Source organism: Ranitomeya variabilis, chromosome 2 (genome assembly GCF_051348905.1).
Source record: "Ranitomeya variabilis isolate aRanVar5 chromosome 2, aRanVar5.hap1, whole genome shotgun sequence".
Taxonomy (NCBI): Eukaryota; Metazoa; Chordata; class Amphibia; order Anura; family Dendrobatidae; genus Ranitomeya; species Ranitomeya variabilis.
Genome location: NC_135233.1, coordinates 251,032,517 through 251,052,461, shown reverse-complemented (window position 1 = coordinate 251,052,461; position 19,945 = coordinate 251,032,517). Strand labels below are relative to the sequence as shown.

General features: G+C 45.1%; 2 protein-coding genes and 1 long non-coding RNA gene across 3 annotated transcripts in view; 2 read left to right on the top strand and 1 right to left on the bottom strand.

The window, feature by feature from the left end:
* TRAF2 (TNF receptor associated factor 2) overlaps positions 1-900 on the top strand; it is a 126,250-nt gene extending 125,350 nt beyond the window's left edge. Inside the window, exon 13 of the mRNA XM_077284587.1 lies at positions 700-900. Within this exon, the coding sequence (XP_077140702.1) occupies positions 700-777 (78 nt within the window). The 3' untranslated portion in view covers positions 778-900. The remainder of the gene's footprint in view (positions 1-699) is intronic.
* Positions 901-1,973: 1,073 nt separating this feature from the next.
* LOC143805354 (uncharacterized) overlaps positions 1,974-19,945 on the bottom strand; it is a 95,431-nt gene continuing 77,459 nt past the window's right edge. Inside the window, exon 4 of the long non-coding RNA XR_013221225.1 lies at positions 1,974-2,010. This is a non-coding gene — a long non-coding RNA (uncharacterized LOC143805354). The remainder of the gene's footprint in view (positions 2,011-19,945) is intronic.
* Positions 3,563-10,870, top strand: C8G (complement C8 gamma chain). Its single transcript, XM_077284589.1, has 7 exons — positions 3,563-4,040; positions 4,944-5,095; positions 5,181-5,254; positions 9,202-9,309; positions 9,875-9,976; positions 10,150-10,188; positions 10,699-10,870. The coding sequence occupies exons 1-7, from the start codon at positions 3,906-3,908 to the stop codon at positions 10,710-10,712; spliced, it is 624 nt and encodes a 207-aa protein (XP_077140704.1). The 5' UTR covers positions 3,563-3,905; the 3' UTR covers positions 10,713-10,870.

Sequence of the window (19,945 nt, the reverse complement as noted above, 5' to 3'; positions counted from 1 at the left end):
TTTTCCAAGCGATGCTACAGATCGCTTGGAAAACTTTAGCATTCTGCAAGCTAATTTCGCTTGCAAAATGCTAAAAAAAACGCGACAAAAGCGGGAAAAAAAACACACAAAAAAAATGCGGATTTCTTGCAGAAAATTTCCGGTTTTCTTCAGGAAATTTCTGCAAGAAATCCTGACGTGTGCACATACCCTTATGGTTGTGGGCAAAAAGGTCAATTTTGGTCTCATCACTCCAAATTACCTGTTCCAGAAGATTTGAGGCTTATCTCTGTGCTGTTTTGCGTATTGTAGGCGAGATACTTTGTGGCATTTGCACAGTAATGGCTTTCTTCTGGTGACTCGACCATGCAGCCCATTTTTCTTCAAGTGCCACCTTATTGTGCATCTTGAAACAGCCACACCGCTAGTTTTCAGAAAGTCCAGGTTTTCAGCTGATGTTATTTGTGGGTTTTTCTTTGCATCCCAAACAAGTTTCCTAGCAGTTGTGGACGACATTTTTGTTGATCTACCTGACCGTGGTTTTGTTTTTACAGAGCCCCTGATTTTCCATTTGTTAATCACAGTTTGAACGCTGCTGACTGGCATTATCAATTCCTTGGATATCTTTTTGTATCCCTTTCCTGTTTTATACAGTCCAACTACCTTTTCCCATAGGGTCCGTTGACAATTTTTTTGCTTTCCCCATGACTCATAATCCAGAAACGTCAGTGGCTGGATGAAAGATGCAAGAGTCTGTCTGGATCCCAGAAACTCACTCAGTTTTTATGCACACACTGATTACAAGCAAACAGGTCACAGGTGAGGATCTTACCTTTAGTAGCCATTCAAACCCATTTGTGTCAACTTCTGTGCATGTTATCAGACCAAAATCACCAGGGTATGTGAACTTTTGATCAGGGTCATTTGGATGTTTGGGGTTGTCATTATGATTTAAAAATAGAAAGCACATTAGTTTGACAATAAATGGCTTCACCTAACCACTAACCATGAGTGGAGAAAAAATGTTGGCGTTATCATTCATATTCTCTGAAAAAAGGCCAAGAAGCAACAATTCTGCCGGGGTATGTAAACTTTTGAGCACAACTGCATGTCACCCAAACAGATTGCAGTCCTTTCTCCCAGAGAAATCTTCATAGAAGAGTCACGATCCCACCAGACTCGGTATCCCTTTCAGCCTGAGCTCCAGCCGCTTTCAGCGCCAAACAGAAGTGTTCAACTCCGGGCGCAGTTCATAATGAACAGGCTGCAGCTTCCACATGTTTCTTTGCAGCTCCAACACCCAGACTACTCAGCATTCCTAGCTGACCCATGCAGTTTCCATTCAGCTAGAGACCCCGACACGTCTCTCTCAGATACAGGTCACATCTTGGAGGGTCACTCACCAGCTACAGCAGACTGACACACTGTAACGACACAGCTGTTGGGTGACCCGTGACCAGGGGCTCCTTCCCTGTCCCTAACTCTAGGGAGTGCCTTAGCTCGCCCTATGTAATAATTATAGGGGATAATTCAGGAGACTCTTTGTGTGGAACAAGACAACAGGACACAGTTTTATAAGTGGTAAAGTTTATATTATCACACGGTGATTCAAGCAGGTGCAGAGAGAAACTCAAGTCCACAACACTTGGTGCAAATAATAAACGCAGCTTAGCAGACAATAGGAAACTTCAGAGGTAGATGCAAACAAACAGAAAGTCTATGAAGCACGGTTATTCTTGAGGAAACTTGACACGAATAGATCCTTGACTTAGTCCAGACACAGATAGATATGCTATTAGGCAGTTCAAATCATATCTTAGCTCAACCAGGGAGGCCTGGTTAATAGTCTCAGGTTTTGCAGAGCAGAAACAGCTTACATGTCCAGCAAATGCAGATGGAAGTAACACGAGCAGATGAAGGAGGATTACTGAACACTGGTGTATGCAGCAGGAACTCAGAGCAGAGTGGCAGGATCTCCAACACAGGTTCCCAGGAGCAGGTGCAGGTGCAAGGCCAGGGAGTAATCAGGAGCTGGATGCAAAGCAGTATAATCTAGCACAGACTGAAGGCTGGGGTGGAGTTTTATAGCAGGAAGACAAGTGCACATGAGACCAAAGACGCCATGTTGGAAAAGGGCAGTAATGCACAAAAGGTAAAAAATGTTCAGAGTCCTGACACCCTATTTCCCAGGGCCACCACCCTTGCCTTATCTCCTGAATCAGCCCTCTGTCTGGTCTCCTCCCCCACCCAGGGAAGAGGAGAGGTGCTGTGCACCGCAGTACACCAACCGGACGAACTAGGCAACACGAATAATGGTTAACAGAAAACTCCAGGCAAACAAAATATTCTATCTCATATAACAGAGGAATGCACCAGGGAAGGAGGACGGGAAAAACCAAAGTAAGAGGAGGGAAGTGAATTACCACACTTACAAACCCAAGCAACAGTCACAGATAACTCCCCCAACACTCCTCATAACCACCAAAACACCTCTCCTCCCAGCCATGCAGCATAAGCTAGCTCTGACAATGTGTTTCAATCAGGGCCCAGATTATAAAGTGGATAAGAGTGGTTAACCGAGCTCAGCTGAGAGCTCAGACTCCCAGAGCTCCCAACATGGCCGATTAACCCCTGTTTTGCCAAAAGAAATTAACATCATTTAAAGAGAAGGCTAAGTGCTTCTTTTCAGGGCAGGAGTAGGAGCAAACAGACGCAAACCTTGTGAACATTGCCCCTGGTTCTAGTAAAAAAGCTATGCAGGCGCATCTAATCAAATCCTACAGAGCTAGTACTTAACTCTGTACTACCTGGCTCTGCTGCACGGTGATACCACATTGTACACCAGCTGTACGGTATAGTGGTGATACTATATTATACAACTTCTGTACGGTATCGTGGTGATACCACATTATACACCAGATGTATACTATGGCGGTGATACTACATTATACACCGGCTGTACAGTGTAGCGGTGATTCTACATTATATATCGCTGTACAGTATAGCAATGATACTACATTATACAACGGTTGTATGGTATACCATTGATAATACATTATACACTGGCTGCATGGTATTGCGGTGATATTACATTATACACTGGCTGCATGGTATTGCGGTGATATTACATTATACAATGGCTGCATGGTATTGCGGTGATATTACATTATACACTGGCTGCATGGTATTGCGGTGATGCTACATTATACATCGGCTGCACTGTATAGCAATGATACCATATTATACACACGCTGTACGGTATAATGGTGATACTACATTATACAATGGCTCTACGGTATCCCGGTGATACTACATTATACACAGGCTGTGCGGTATAGCAATGATACTACATTATACACTGGCTGTATAGTAATGGTGATGCCACATTATACACTCTCTGTATGATATAGTGGTGATACTACACTATACACGGGCTGTATGGTATAGTGATGATACCACATTATATACCGGCTGTAAGGTATAGCAGTGCATTATAAACCAGTGCTCGGGTTCAACAGTATACTGGTGACACTATATTACAGAGCGATGCTACACCTGTACATTATAGTGGGAATACTACATTATACATCTGCTGTACAGTACAGGGCGATACTGCTGTGCTTGAGCTCTACAGCATTGCGGTAATACTATGTTATAAAGTTATACTGCAGCTGTACAGTACAGCGGTGATACTACAGTATACCTGCGCTCCCAGATGCAATATACGCCTCTACTCCCACATGTTCTCTATTATGGTCAGCATCAGTTTTAAGGGAGGCCTGAAACATTGACCTTTGGGGCTATACAAAGCTCAGCAAACAGCCCAGATAAGGATTTCCCAACCACCCTGCAAACACCAGTGGTGTACACAGCTCTGTGCTGGGACTGTGAGTGGAGAACACTTCATTCTACTTCAGGCACAAGTCATGTCACCCCCAAAAGTGGCCCTAGTCATTGTCATCCTGTTCGCCCCTCTTTATACATGGGGGCAAAAGAACAAGAAGCCAAAAGAAAGTCCAATAGAAAAGATACAGACTGTGGCCAACTTCAACCTGAAGCAGGTGAGAGCGGGGGACATGGAGGGCACAGCCGAGAGCCGCTGCTGCGGAAGATAGCACCAGCACTGCACTACCATGATGTATTTTGGGGGTACCCAAATGTTATAGGCACTGAGTTCCCAAATTTAGGCATCTTATAATTCCATGGCTGCTGTGGAATAAGCAGGGTACGCTGGTGCTTGTAGTTCTGCTAAAGTGTAAGCTGTATTGCAGAAAAGAAAACTGTAATGTCCAACCCAAGTGAAACAACTCCCAGCAATGCTTGCAGGACTACAACTCTGATCATCTGCCCTAAATCTGGAGAATCCCTGATACAGGAAATTTACACCATCGATGTCTAGAAAACCCAGGCCTAGATACACGGCTCAGCAGGCAGTATCACACAGGATAGGATTAGATACACAGCTCAGCAGACAGTATCACACAGGATAGGATTAGATACACGGCTCAGCAGTCAGTATCACACAGGATGGGATTAGATACACAGCTCAGCAGGCAGTATCACACGGGATAGGATTAGATACACAGCTCAGCAGACAGTATCACACAGGATAGGATTAGATACACAGCTCAGCAGATGGTATCACAGGATAGAATTAGATACACGGTTCAGAAGACAGTATCACACAGGATATGATTAGATACACAGCTCAGCAGACAGTATCACACAGGATAGGATTAGATACACAGCTCAGCAGTCAGTATCACACAGGATGGGATTAGATACACAGCTCAGCAGGCAGTATCACTCAGGACAGGATTAGATACACAGCTCAGCAGACAGTATCACACAGGATAGGATTGGATATTCTTGCACCACAGATGTATTGTGCAGATCAGAGATATTTCTATACTTGGACCTTACCGCTGTATTATGAGCAGCAATGATGGGAGTTGCACTCTCAGTTCTCAGGGAAGTGGTACCTTCTTTCCGTTGCATCGGAGTGTAATTACTTGAAGACAAACAACCATCGTGTGGAGGCCACTATACTCCAGGCTACGCTGTCTACAAATGCCAGGGATGAGGAAATAATGGCAGTCAGCACGTTCCGAAAACTGTAAGGAAACCATCAGAAGTACAGGAGGATGTGTCAGTGTGCTGACACTATGTGCTCTCTACAAAATATTTCATATCTCCTTTAGGGATGGGATCTGTTGGGAGATTCAACATTCTTATCTGCTGAGCAAAAAAACGAAGGGACGGTTCACCCTGAAAGGTAGGTAATTCTGGAGATAGTCAGCAAGGTGGATCTTATCATGACAATTTTATCATAAAATAACCAAGGTAAAATATATATTGGCACAAATATACAGTGTCATGCAAAAATTTGTGCAGCCATGGTCAAAATTACAGTTATTGTGAACAGTTAAGAAAGTTGAAGATTAAATGATCTCTAAAAGGGCTAATGTTAAAGGGAAACTGTCAGCAAGATTGTGCACAGTAACCTACACACAGTGTCAGGTTGGGCCGTTATACTGATTACAATGATACCTGGTGATAAAATCTTGTGTCTTGTGGTTGTTGTTTAATCTTTATTTTTAGTTTGTAGTTAAGGTACCGTTACACTAAACGACTTACCAACGATCACGACCAGCGATACGACCTGGCCGTGATCGTTGGTAAGTCGTTGTGTGGTCGCTGGGGAGCTGTCACACAGACCGCTCTCTCCAGCGACCAACGATCAGGGGAACGACTTTGACATCGTTGAAACTGTCTTCAACGATGCCGAAGTCCCCCTGCAGCACCCGGGTAACCAGGGTAAACATGGGGTTACTAAGTGCAGGGCCGCGCTTAGTAACCCGATATTTACCCTGGTTACCATTGTAAAAGTAAAAAAAAAAAAAACAGTACATACTCACATTCTGATGTCTGTCACGTCCCCCGACGTCCACAGGGTTAAAACTGCTTTCGGCAGGAGCGCTGCTAATATGCACGCGCTGCTGCCGACAGCTTCCCTGCACTGAATGTGTCAGCGCCGGCAGTAACAGCGGTGACGTCACCGCTGTGCTCTGCTTTACGGCCGGCGCTGACAGTCAGTGCAGGGAAGCTCTCGACCGGAGCGCGTGCATTACCAGCGCTCCTGCCGAAAGCAGTTTTAACCCTGTGGACGCCGGGGGACGTGACAGACATCAGAATGTGAGTATGTACTGTTTTTTTTTTTACTTTTACAATGGTAACCAGGGTAAATATCGGGTTACTAAGCGCGGCCCTGCACTTAGTAACCCGATATTTACCCTGGTTACAAGTGAACACATCGCTGGATCGGTGTCACACACGCCGATCCAGCGGGTGACAGCGGGTGATCAGCGATCAAAAAATGGTCCTGATAATTCCCATCGACCAACGATCTCCCAGCAGGGGCCTGATCGTTGGTCGCTGTCACACATAACGAGATCGTTATCGGGATCGTTGCTACATCACCAAAAGCGTGACGTTGCAACGATATCGTTATGTGTGACTCAGCCTTTAGTGATATGCTCGTGCCCCAGGGCAGCCTGTGGGGGTCTGCATGTGGTAATCTGATTAGCTATTCATAATGCAGACTGCTGACAGGTCACTGATCCCTCACTGACCTGCCCCTTAGTTTACATAATGGATACCTGGACATACTGAAGAAAAAAAAAACCCTTTTGCAGGCCGATGCCAGCCATGTCACCTGCGCTGCAGCATAATCGCACATTTAGTGTCCTAGTAATAACTATTCTTGATGTTATTGATCAAGTACAAAAAAAAAAATCAATTTGAAAATAGCGCCTGCCATGCCTCCGCAGTAGCAGCTATAGGTGTGTATAGAGATCCGATAGCTGCTACTGCGCAGGCGCGAAGGACCCATTTTCAAATTGATTTGTTTTTTGTACTTGCTCAATAACATCAAGAACAGTTATTACTAGGACGCTAAATGTGCGATTATGCTGCAGCGCAGGTGACATGGTCGGCATCGGCCTGCAAAAGGATTTTTTTTTCTTCAGTATGTACTATCATTATGTAAACTAAGGGGCAGGTCAGTGAGGGACCAGTGACGTGTCAGCAGTCTGCATTATGAATAGCTAAAAAAGGAAAATGGGTCGATGCAAAATTTTTGACACCTTTGGAGATTTGTGTGCTCCGATAACTTTCGCCAAGATTTCAGATCTTAATTAGCCTGTTAGGGTTATGACTTGTTCACTATCATCGTTAGGAAAGGCCAGGTGATGTAAATTTCCCAGCTATATAAAAACCCACCCGACTCTAACCTTGTGCCAAAACACAGCAGCCATGGGTTCTTCTAAGCAGCTACCTAGCCTTCTGAAAATGGTCGAGGCCCACAAGCAGGAGAAGGCTATGAGACGATAGTAAAGCATTTTCAAGTTGCCCTTTCCTCAGTTCAAAATGTCAGCTGCTCGTAGGATTGCTAGAGAGGCAAATCAGCGCTCTGGAATTGTGGTACATTGTTCTACTGTTCAGAGACACCTGCACATATATGGCCTTCATGGGCAAGTCATCAGAAGAAAACCTCTCCTGCGTCCTCACCATAAAATTCAGCATTAGAAGTATGCAAAAAGACATCTAAACAAGCCTGATGCATTTTGTAAACAAGTCCTGTGGATTAATGAGGTTAAAATAGAAGTCTTTGGCCACAATGATGAAAGGCATGTGTGGAGAAAAAAGGGAGCAGAATTTCAGGAAAAGAACATCTCGACAACCATTAAGCATGGGGGTGGATCAATCATGCTTTGGGGTTGTGCTGCTGCCAGTGGCATGGGGAAATTTCACAGATAGAGGGAAGAATGGATTTAATAACATTTCAACAAATTCTTGACGCAAACATAACATCATCTATAAAAAAAAAAAAAAAAAAGCTAAAGTTGAAAATTGAATGCCTTCTAAAATTGGATAATGATCCTAAACACACGTCAAAATCCACAATAAACAACCTCAGAAGGAGCAAGCTGAAGGTTTTACAATGCCCCTCACAGTCCCCTGATCTGAACATCATTGGTGGATCAATCATGCTTTGGGGTTGTGAGGCAGCCAATGGTATGGGGAACATTTAACAGGCAGAGGGAAGAATGGATTTAATTCAATTTCAACTAATTCTTGATGCAAACATAACACCATCTGTAAAAAAAAAAGCAGAAGTTGAAGAGGATGGCTTCTACAAATGGATAATGATCCTAAACACACGTCAAAATTCACAATAGATGCCCTCAAAAGGCGGAAGCTGGAGGTTTACGATGGCCCTCACAGTCCCCTAATCTGAATATCTTTGAAAATTAGTGACCTCAAAATAGCAGTGTATGCAAGACGACCCAGGAATCTCACAGAACTGGAAGAATTTTCCAAGGAAGAGTGGATGAAAATCCCTCAAACAAGAATTGAAAGACTCTTGTTTGGCTACAAAAAGCATTAACAAGGTGTGATACTTGCAAAAGGGGGTGCTACAAGGTACTAACCATGCAGGGTGCCCAAACTTTTGCATTGGCCCATTTTCCTTTTTGACATTTTTTAAATGTAAAAGATGAAAAAATATTTTTTTTCCTACAATACAAAGGAAATGTATCATCTGTAACTTTAAGCCTTTTAGAGATCATTTCATCTTCAACTTGCTTAACTGTTTTCAATAACAGTAATTTTGACCAGGGTGCTCAAACTTTTCCATGCCACTATATTGTGTCTCAAACCCTTTACCATTTTCAAAATCACTGCTTTCTGACAGTGAATGAGAGCCTTCTCTTCTTTTTTTTTTTTTTTTTTTACTTCCAAAAGGAAAAATAAAAACGTGTACAGGTCTGTTATTACTCACAGCTGAGGGCTTTTTACCAGTGAATCCAGTGTAGACAATCCTTTGGGCTCAAAATACGTCAGACACCAAGATGGCTCCTGCCCTGATAGTTAGCTACAATGTTTCAGTACAGAAGAAATGTATCTCGAGTCTGGAACGTATTGTTCACTGAGGATTTTCTACACTGGATACAACCTCTCCGCTGTGGGGTGAAGTGGGTCCACAAGGGGTTCTTATCCTCTTGACATAAAGCGGAGCGTTTCATTGCCATGATGGCAAGCAGAGGCCTTGAAAATGGTGGGAATTTAAAACAAACGTTAGGACTTATTTACAGTCACATACAGATTGTTTCGCCCGTCGTCCATTGTGTGCACATTACATCCATGTGTCCTTGTTCTCAGCACGGGGACATGCAGGATCGATGGAGGTGGTTGTGGGAGAGACAGACTACCAGAATTACGCCATATTGTATTACCAGAGGTACAACAGGATAACGCTTAAGCTCTATGGTCAGTATGATCCCCCCATTACACATCTTTGTCCTTACTTGCTCCATCCACATCCAGAGCTGCTGCCACAATACAGTACAACTGGATGTCCCTTTAAACAGTTTAGCTCCACCCCTCCTCCATCAGTCATGTGACCTATCTGTACCCATAATGCACTGCTCCAGGGCCGGACTGGCCATTTGGCAATTCTGGCAAATGCCAGAAGGGCCTGTGTGGTTGTGGGCTGCCTTGTCTGCTATGATGTTAAAAGAATCAGTGTTCCCATACTGAGTTGTGATGGAGCACAAAGTTGCTGACTCCGTCACTTACCCCAGTAGGCCACGGGTATCATTAGAAACATTGGTCATGTAGAAAATCTTCCTCTCCTCCATCCAGGGTAATATTAGCAATATATCCCATCTGGTGCTTAGGGACGGGGATGGTATGGGCCTGTGTGTTTTCAAATGCCAGGGCTGAATTTCAGCCCCAGTCCGTACCTGCACTGCTCCCTGTAACTTTCGCTGTGAATGGAGAAGACAAGGCAGTATTTCCTTTTTTAAAGTTGAATTGACTTTTTGTTTTATAGGGCGCAAAACTTCTGTAAGTGACGACGTCTACCGCAAGTTGGATGATCTCGCTGCGAAGCAGGGAATAGATCTTCAGTATATCTACCCTTTCCCGTCGTATGGTAGGTGTTGGCGTTACTCTTAGACAACAGGGTGGAGCTTACAAGTTTTGTGTTGATAGGGTGAGGCTTAGTGACGCAAAGGTTGCAGCATTCTAAATCTGAGCCTATGAACCCCAGCAGTCGCCTTTTTTTTATTTTATGGGTACTTACAGCGTCATGCTTTTCGTTTGCAGGTTTCTGTGAAACGGCAGATCAGTTCCATATTCTTAATGGTAAGTCATCCCACCTAAATCCTCCCTTATCCGCATAGGCTGTGCACCTGAATGCAATCTATTACTCCCTGTTATCAGCCCATTACAGACTAAGGACTGTAGTATTCAATGGGACCAGCGACAGGCAGTGTTAAAACCTCCCTGCCCTCCATATGCCACCTCTCTCCAGCGTGGAGACATATATGATATCCTTCGCACTATTATACGCTGCAGGATTTAGGGGCAAACGCTTATAATATATCACAATGTTAGTTGGAAATGTTAAGCCCTGTCCCCTTTCTGGCCAAACTTCAAGAAACAGCCCTTTTATACAAATGTGCACGATCCCGACCTTGTTGTGGCTCCATGTGCAGAAAAGCCCAGGAATATACAGCACACATATGACGGGAGAGCGCGGACGACTGTCAGAGGTGGGAGCTGAGCTTAGGGTCTGTGCATGGTTACATAAATATTTATAATCTATGTCGATTGGTGGAGTCCCCCTTTAATTCTTCATCTTTTCTATTTTAGAAAACCCAAGATGAGAGCGGCAGCCATCTGGCGGGGATCATTGCTGTATATGCTCGTACCAGCCAGCTATATACACTCTCCCCTGTGGGAGCAGTTCTCTGTGGTGGGAGCGGGGGTGGCTGGGCCCAATGTAATGGTTATTTTCCATTAAAATCATCAGACTACCTGCAAATTTAAGATTTTGCCCACTTTTATGTATGGTCTGGTGCTGGGTGCCATGCTAGTGCTGCTCTGCACTGTACTTTTGGCAATCTATTAGTGAACCAGGAGGCGCAGGATGAACAGTGCAGAACACACCATCTATCGTTATGCTTGTAATACATGGATATGTGATATAACAGCTTTGAATGGATATATAAGTTGCGTGTTTCCTTTAATGGACAGTGCATACTGCTCTGATTCCGGATAATTCCCAGCAGGACCGGCCCGTCCGCAGCGCTCACAGCTCAAGGCACTGACACCTGCCCACCATGGCCTGAATCATCCCCCACTGAAAAACAAACCACGCTTGTGTTTCTGAGAAACTTGGGGTCAGCAAGTGGAGAGGTCCAGACCTTTGTCCTGAAGATTCTCTTTAAATCTAGCCCTAGACCCTCTCGGCCCCTCTTTATTCCCCTGCAGGCACGGAGCTTGTATAATTGGAGATGGAATTTGTGGATGCAAGCTGCTTATATAACGTATGCAAACAGATGGAGGGTTCAGGAGGAGGACGGCGCTGTATGACTGGCCGTGCACGTCCCCCAAGATACTAAGTGGGGTGCTGTGACAAGGCTTGACGGGCGAACAATGTGCAACACTAAAGAGTCAGTGCTCTAGAGTCTTCTAGACCTTAGCTACATATTCAGTGGTGTAACTGCAACCCAGGGGGACATATGCAAAACCTTTTACACTTCTACTGGTCTTCTCAGAAGAACCCTTTTGGGTCTTATGTAGACTCCAAACCTGCAATCCTTGTAGTTATAACCCCTGCATATAATGTAAGTGGTTGCAGAATCAGACCTCAAGCCAGCTCCTAAAATGATTCGGTTCCCAGACCAGCTCCTGAAATGAAACAGACCCCAGGTCAGCCCCTGAAATGAATCAGACCCCAAGCCAGCGACTAAAATTAATCAAACCCCAGACTAGCACCTAAACTGAATCAGACCCCAGGCCAGCCCATGAAATTAAACAGACCCCAGGCCAGCACCTAAAATAAAATACATCAGACCCCAAGCCAGTTCTTAAAATTATTCAGTTCCCAGACTAGCTCCTGAAATGAAACAGATCCCAGGCCAGTACCTAATATAAAATCAATCAGACCTCAAGCCAGCTCCTAAAATTATTCAGTTCCCTGACCAGTTCCTGAAATGAAACAGACCCCAAGGTAAGCCCCTGAAATGAATCAGACCCCAAGCCAACTACTAAAATGAATCAGACCCTAGAACAGCACCTAAAATTAATCAGACTCCAGAACAGCACTTAAAATGAAGCAGACCGCAGGCCAGTACCTAAAATGAATCAGACCCCAGACCAGCACCTAAAATGAAACAGACCCCAGACCAGAACCTAAAATAAAATCAATCCAACCCCAACCCGCTCTCGAACTGAAACAGACCACACCCCAAAAATAAATCAAACCCAAGGCAGGCTCCTAAAATGAATCAAATCCCAGACCAGTACCTAAAATGAATCAAACCAGCACCTAAAATGAACCAGATCCCAAATTAGCATCTAAAATGAATCGGCCCTCAGACCTTCATCTAGAATTAATCAGACCCCAGACCAAAACCTAAAATGAATCAGACCCCAGAACAACACCTAAAATGAATCAGACCCCAGACCAGCAACTAAAATGAATCAGAACCCCAGGCCAGCTCCTGAAATTAATCAGATCCCAGGCCAGCACCTAAAATGAATCAGACCCCAGACCAGCAACTAAAATGAATCAGAACCCCAGGCCAGCTCCTGAAATTAATCAGATCCCAGGCCAGCACCTAAAATGAATCAGACCCCAGACCAGCACCTAAAATGAATCAGGCCCCAGGGCAGCTTCTGAAATGAATCAGACCCCAGACCAGCAACTAAAATGAATCAGACCCCAGACCAGCACCTAAAATGAATCAGACCCCAGGGGAGCTCCTGAAATTAATCAGACCCCATGGCAGCACCTAAAATTAATCAGACCCCACACTGATGCCTAAAATTTATCTGACTCAGACTGGGCCTCAAAAATTATTTCTGACCCCAGATAAGACCCCCCAAAAAATCAAATTCACGATCCAGACCAGAACCCAAAAAATGAATTCAGACCCCAAAGCTGCATGAAAAGTTAATCAGACTTAAAATTAATCCAGCCTTCAAATTAGATCCCTAAAATTGATGAGACTCCAGGCCTGACCTCTAAAATTAATTCTGATTCCAAATCAGCCCCTAAAATTAATGGACCATAGACTGCAGCTCTAATGTTTGTTGGTCTCCAGACCCATAAAATAAATGAATACCCCAGTTTAGCCTCTAAAATTAACCAGACCCCAGACCAGCCTCCTCACAAATTCAGTTCAACATTGTCATTGCATATTTACTACTTCCACATCCTCATAACTTTGAAGTGCTGCTACACACAGGACCCTGATGCTCAGAGCCCAGACTCTGTATACCAGACATAGGGGGTTGTTCGTGGGCTGCCAGTCGAGTAATTCTGATATAATTTAGTACCGCAATGTATAAATAGTGCACAGTGAACTCTCATTTCTTACTGATGTATTTGTGGTCAGATTTATCAAAATTTCGTACAATTTTCCCCAAAATGCCAAGACACAACAAATAGTCAGGGTACTATGCAGCCGCTCTAAAATTGCAATGTACGAAACATAAGTAACAAACCGTGCTCCTAACCTTTGAGTCCCTGTAGCTATGCGGTTGGGCCTTTACCACCCACATTTTGGGAGCTCAGTTCCCTTATAATGAGATTATCGGATAATCACCGCTGCAACGTGAAATGAGCCCGCTCTGGAGTAAAGCATTCCGGCGTCTATACCATTTCCTAACACAATAGCTCAGCGGTCTGCGCTTAGATTTAAGGGGATCATTTCTACATCCTGCAGGGAACCTGGACTCACCCCAGTGACAGAGACCCCAGGGGTTACAAATCCTTTTATAATCTAAAGGAAAATTTTATGTAAAGAAGATAATCCTGTAATCTCGGCTCATTTGGGAAGGAGTAGGGGGGAGTTTTGCAGGAAATGTGATCCTGTTTACATCAACCTGGTTAAATAATTGCTGAATGCAAAATATGGTTCTTGGGCCGCATCATAAGGATGGCCAACGAGATAGAAGCTTCCCTACAACATGGAGGAAACACTGGCCCTGCAGAGATACAGATTGGAGAACTGTCTACTGTATGGAGGAAAGTATTGAGTCTTAATAATTTCTTTCTTTAAATCTCCCCCCATCACCTGTGAATGACGGGGAAGTGCCCTACTACTTAATAATAAGTAGAAGGAACTGCAGCAACTCAGCCATGAAGTGCAGACCCCGTAATGTTAACAGAGCGGAGTGCTGAGGAGCTGAGGGCAGAAAAGTCACCACCGCTGTTCTGAGTCCATAACTGCAGAACCCAGACCGCCTCTAGTATTACCATCAGCACAAACACGGCGCCCGCAGCGGGAGCTTTATGACCAAGCAGCAGCATGCAGCCTTACATCACCAAGCACAATGCCGAGCGTCGGATGTAGTGATGTAAAGCCGCCACCACTGGACTCTGGAGGAGACGTGTTCTGTGCAGTAATGGATCACACTTCTCTATCTGCCTCTGGTGGAGGAGTCTGGGTTTGGTTAAAGTCAGGAGAATGTTACCCGCCTGACTGCCTTGTGGCCGCTGTACAGTTTGGTGGAGAATAATGCTATGGCCTTATCAGAGGGCAGCCTCGGCCCCTTAGTTCCAGTACAGGGAAATCTTAATCTTCAGACATTGATGACAGTTGTAGCTTCCGCTTTATGGGAACACTTTGGGGAAGACCCTTTTCGGTTCCCAATGACTGTGCCCGGAACACAAGGTCTGTACAGACATGAGGGGGGGACATCCCCAAGAATGGAGATTGTGAGCCTGGCCTTCCCCAAATGCTCACAAATACTCTTCTGGATGAAGGGGAAAACATTCCCACAGATATCTCCAAAATCTGGTAGAAATCCTTCCCAGAAGAGCGGGAGCGGTTATATCTGCAGAGGGGACGACTCCATATTAGGCCGGCGTCACACTCGGCGTAAGACAATACGGTCCGTTTTTTACGTCCGTACTACGGCCGTAATACGGAGAAATGTTCCCAAAATAGTGATCCGTAGTCAGGGTGTGTCAGCGTATTTTGCGCATGGCATCCTCTGTATGTAATCCGTATGGCATCCGTACTGCGATATTTTCGCGCAGGCTTGCAAAACCGACATCTAATGGATTTATGTGCTCAAATGTTCGGGAAAACATGTATACAGTATATATATATATATATATGTCATTGAGACACATATATATATATATTCTGTATTTAGATTTCATTCAGCGCGATATCTGTGAACAGCCGGTAATTCAATTACCGGCTTTTCATTTCTCCTGCACAAACCCGACAGGATATGAGACATGGTTTTCATACAGTAAACCATCTCATATCCCCTTTTTTTTTGCATATTCCACACTACTAATGTTAGTAGTGTGTATGTGCAAAATTTCAGCGCTGTAGCTGCTAAAATAAAGGGTTAAATGGCGGAAAAAATTGGCGTGGGCTCCCGCGCAATTTTCTCCGCCAGAATGGTAAAGCCAGTGACTGAGGGCAGATATTAATAGCCAGGAGAGGGTCCATGGTTATTGGCCCCCCCGTGGCTAAAAACATCTGCCCCCAGCCACCCCAGAAAAGGCACATCTGGAAGATGCGCCTATTCTGGCACTTGGCCACTCTCTTCCCACTCCCTGTAGCGGTGGGATATGGGGTAATGAAGGGTTAATGCCACCTTGCTATTGGAAGGTGACATTAAGCCAGATTAATAATGGAGAGGCGTCAATTATGACACCTATCCATTATTAATCCAATTGTTGGAAAGGGTTAAAAAACACACACACATGATTTAAAAGTATTTTAATAAAATAAACACAGCGGTTGTTGTAATAATTTATTGTTCTCGCAATCCATCAGGAACACCCTCGCTTGGAAAAATAATAAACGCACAAGATACATACCTTCTGGTGAACCGTCTCGTCCCACGAAGTAATCCATCTGAAGGGGTTAACTAATATTACAGGCAGGAGCCCTGCTAATGCAGCTGTGCTCCGTGCCTGCAATCCCTGGGTGCTGAAAGGAAAGCAGTGATCTGTACTTACATTGAGTCGCGGTGAGGCGCCCCCTGGTGGATGTTCTCATGAACTGCAGCCTGGGAACTTTTTCCCACGCTCCAGGTCATATGAGGACATCCACCAGGGGGCGCATCACCGCGACTGAAGGAAATGTAGGTCAATGACCTACATTTCATTCATTCGCCGGGGATTACAGGCACGGAGCACCGCTGCATTTAGCAGGGCTCCTGCCTGTAATATTAGTTAACCCCTTCAGATGGATTACATCGTGGGACGAGACGGTTCACCAGAAGGTATGTATCTTGTGCGTTTATTATTTTTCCAAGCGAGGGTGTTCCTGATGGATTGAGAGAACAATAAATTATTACAACAACCGCTGTGTTTATTTCATTAAAATACTTTTAAATCATGTGTGTGTGTGTTTTTTAACCCTTTCCAACAATTGGATTAATAATGGATAGGTGTCATAATTGACGCCTCTCCATTATTAATCTGGCTTAATGTCACCTTCCAATAGCAAGGTGGCATTAACCCTTCATTACCCCATATCCCACCGCTACAGGGAGTGGGAAGAGAGTGGCCAAGTGCCAGAATAGGCGCATCTTCCAGATGTGCCTTTTCTGGGGTGGCTGGGGGCAGATGTTTTTAGCCACGGGGGGCCAATAACCATGGACCCTCTCCTGGCTATTAATATCTGCCCTCAGTCACTGGCTTTACCATTCTGGCGGAGAAAATTGCGCGGGAGCCCACGCCAATTTTTTCCGCCATTTAACCCTTTATTTCAGCAGCTACAGCGCTGAAATTTTGCACATACACACTACTAACATTAGTAGTGTGGAATATGCAAAAAAAAAGGGGATATGAGATGGTTTACTGTATGTAAACCATGTCTCATATCCTGTCGGGTTTGTGCAGGAGAAATGAAAAGCCGGCAATTGAATTACCGACTTTTCACTAACACCGCTGCGTATTTCTCGCAAGTCACACTGCAGGTCCGTGTGGAATCCGTTGTTTTCTCGCCCCCATAGACTTTCATTAGCGATTTTTTGCGCAATACGCTGACAAACGCAGCATGCTGCGATTTTGTACGGCCGTAGAAAGCCGTATAATACTGAACCGTAATATACGGCTAATAGGAGCAGCCCCATTGAGAATAATTGTGCCGTATGTAATGCGAGTTTTACGGACGTAGTTTCTGCGCTCTTACGTCCGTAAAACTCGCCAGTGTGACGCCGGCCTTAATGTCTATAGACGTAGGATGGACCATGAAGCCCCTGGAGGTGAATGGGGGCGGGGCACATACTCTTCTCTATGTAGCGTATTATAATGGAAAAGAAAACCCTAAACCATTTGAAGTGTCAGTACATGGTTCATCCAGGATAGATGTATTGGAGAATCGGTTTCCATGCAGAAGCTGCTCACCAGCGAGAAGGCCAAAGCTATGGTCAGGGTCACACTTGCGAGTGCAATGCGAGAAACTCGTGCATCAATACCCGGCACTGCCGCCGGCACTCGGGACCGGAGTGTGCGGCTGCTACATGTATTTCTATGCAGCTGAACGCTCCGGTCCCAAGTGCCGATGGCAGTGCCGGGTATTGGTGCATGAGTTTCTCGCATTGCACTCGCAAGTTTAACCCCGGCCTCTCTCAGGGATCTGGACGTGGTTTTCCTGTAGTTGCCCTGTGCAGTATCTGGATACATCCATCTTTCCCTGTGATTTGCTGGTTCAGGGTCTGTTACACAATTGCTTGTTATACACATGGGCAGTTAAATAACATGTTTTCAATCTGCTCTCATAGACAGGCCACAACACATGCAGGAATGTGCCAGGTGCCCAGATTAGCACACAATGATAAACCCAAACCCAGAGGGAACCAAACATTGCTGCAAATGTATCTTGCCCATCCGAATACCAGCAAAGAAATGGAACCACTTAGTTCAGGGAATGGGGAGATACTGAAAACGACTTCCTGCCTTCCCTTATTACAACTTTGAAATTTACAATTGCATTTAAATTACTTACCATATTCAAGATCTCTGCTCATGGGGGATCCTGGGATGACACACTGTTATGGGGATCTGTGGGTAAAACACTGTTATGGGGGATCTGTGGATAAAACACTGTTATGGGGGATCTGTGGATGACGCATTGTTATGGGGGATCTGTGGATGACACATTGTTATGGGGGATCTGTGGATGACGCACTGTTATGGGGGATCTGTGGATGACGAACTGTTATGGGGGATCTGTGGATGACACATTGTTATGGGGGATCTGTGGATGACACTGTTATGGGGGATCTGTGGATAAAACACTGTTATGGGGGATCTGTGGATTACACATTGTTATGGGGGATCCGTGGATGACACTGTTATGGGGATCTGTGGATAAAACACTTATGGGGATCTGTGGATGACATACTCTTATGGGGGATCTGTGGATGACACATTGTTATGGGGATCTGTGGATGACGCACTGTTATGGGGATCTGTGGATGACACATTGTTATGGGGGATCTGTGGATGACACTGTTATGGGGATCTGTGGATAAAACACTTATGGGGATCTGTGGATGACATACTGTTATGGGGGATCTGTGGATGACACATTGTTATGGGGATCTGTGAATGACGCACTGTTATGGGGACCTGTGGATGACACATTGTTATGGGGGATCTGTGGATGACACATTGTTATGGGGGACCTGTGGATGACACTTATGGGGGATCTGTGGATGACACATTGTTATGCGGATCTGTGGATGACGCACTGTTATAGGGATCTGTGGATGACACACTTATGGGGGATCTGTGGAGGACACATTGTTATGGGGGATCTGTGGATGACACTGTTATGGGGATCTGTGGATGACACATTGTTATGGGGATCTGTGGATGACGCACTGTTAAGGGAGATCTGTGGATGACGCACTGTTATGGGGATCTGTGGATGACGCAGTCTTATGGGGATCTGTGGATGATGCACTGTTATGGGGGATCTGTGGATGACGCACTGTTATGGGGGATCTGTGGATGACACTGTTATGGGGGATCTGAATGACACACTGTTATGGGGGATCTGTGGATGACACATTGTTATGGGGGATCTGTGGATGACGCACTGTTATGGGGGATCTGTGGATGACACTTATGGGGGATCTGAATGACACACTGTTATGGGGGATCTGTGGATGACACATTGTTATGGGGGATCTGTGAATGATGCACTGTTATGGGGATCTGTGGATGACGCACTGTTATGGGGGATCTGTTTATGACACACTGTGATGGGGATCTGTGGATGACACATTGTTATGGGGATCTGTGGATGACACATTGTTATGGGGGATCTGTGGATGACACTGTTATGGGGATCTATGGATGACACATTGTTATGGGGGATCTGTGGATGACACTGTTATGGGGATCTATGGATGACACATTGTTATGGGATCTGTGGATGACGCACTGTTATGGGGGATCTGTGAATGACGCACTGTTATGGGGATATGTGGATGACACATTGTTATGGGGATCTGTGGATGACGCACTGTTATGGGGGATCTGTGAATGACGCACTGTTATGGGGATATGTGGATGACACACTGTTATGGGGGAATCTGTGGATGACGAACTGTTATGGGGGATCTGTGGATGATGCACTGTTATGGCGGACCTGTGGATGATGCACTGTTATGGGGGATTTGTGGATGACGCACTGTTATGGAAGATTTGTGGAGGATGAACTGTTATGGGGGATCTGTGGAGGACACATGGTTATGGGGATCTGTGGATGACGCACTGTTATGGGGGGATCTGTGGATAACGCACTGTTATGGGGGATCTGTGAATGATGCACTGTTATGGGGGATCTGTGGATGACACACTGTTATGGGGGAATCTGTGGATGACGAACTGTTATGGGGGATC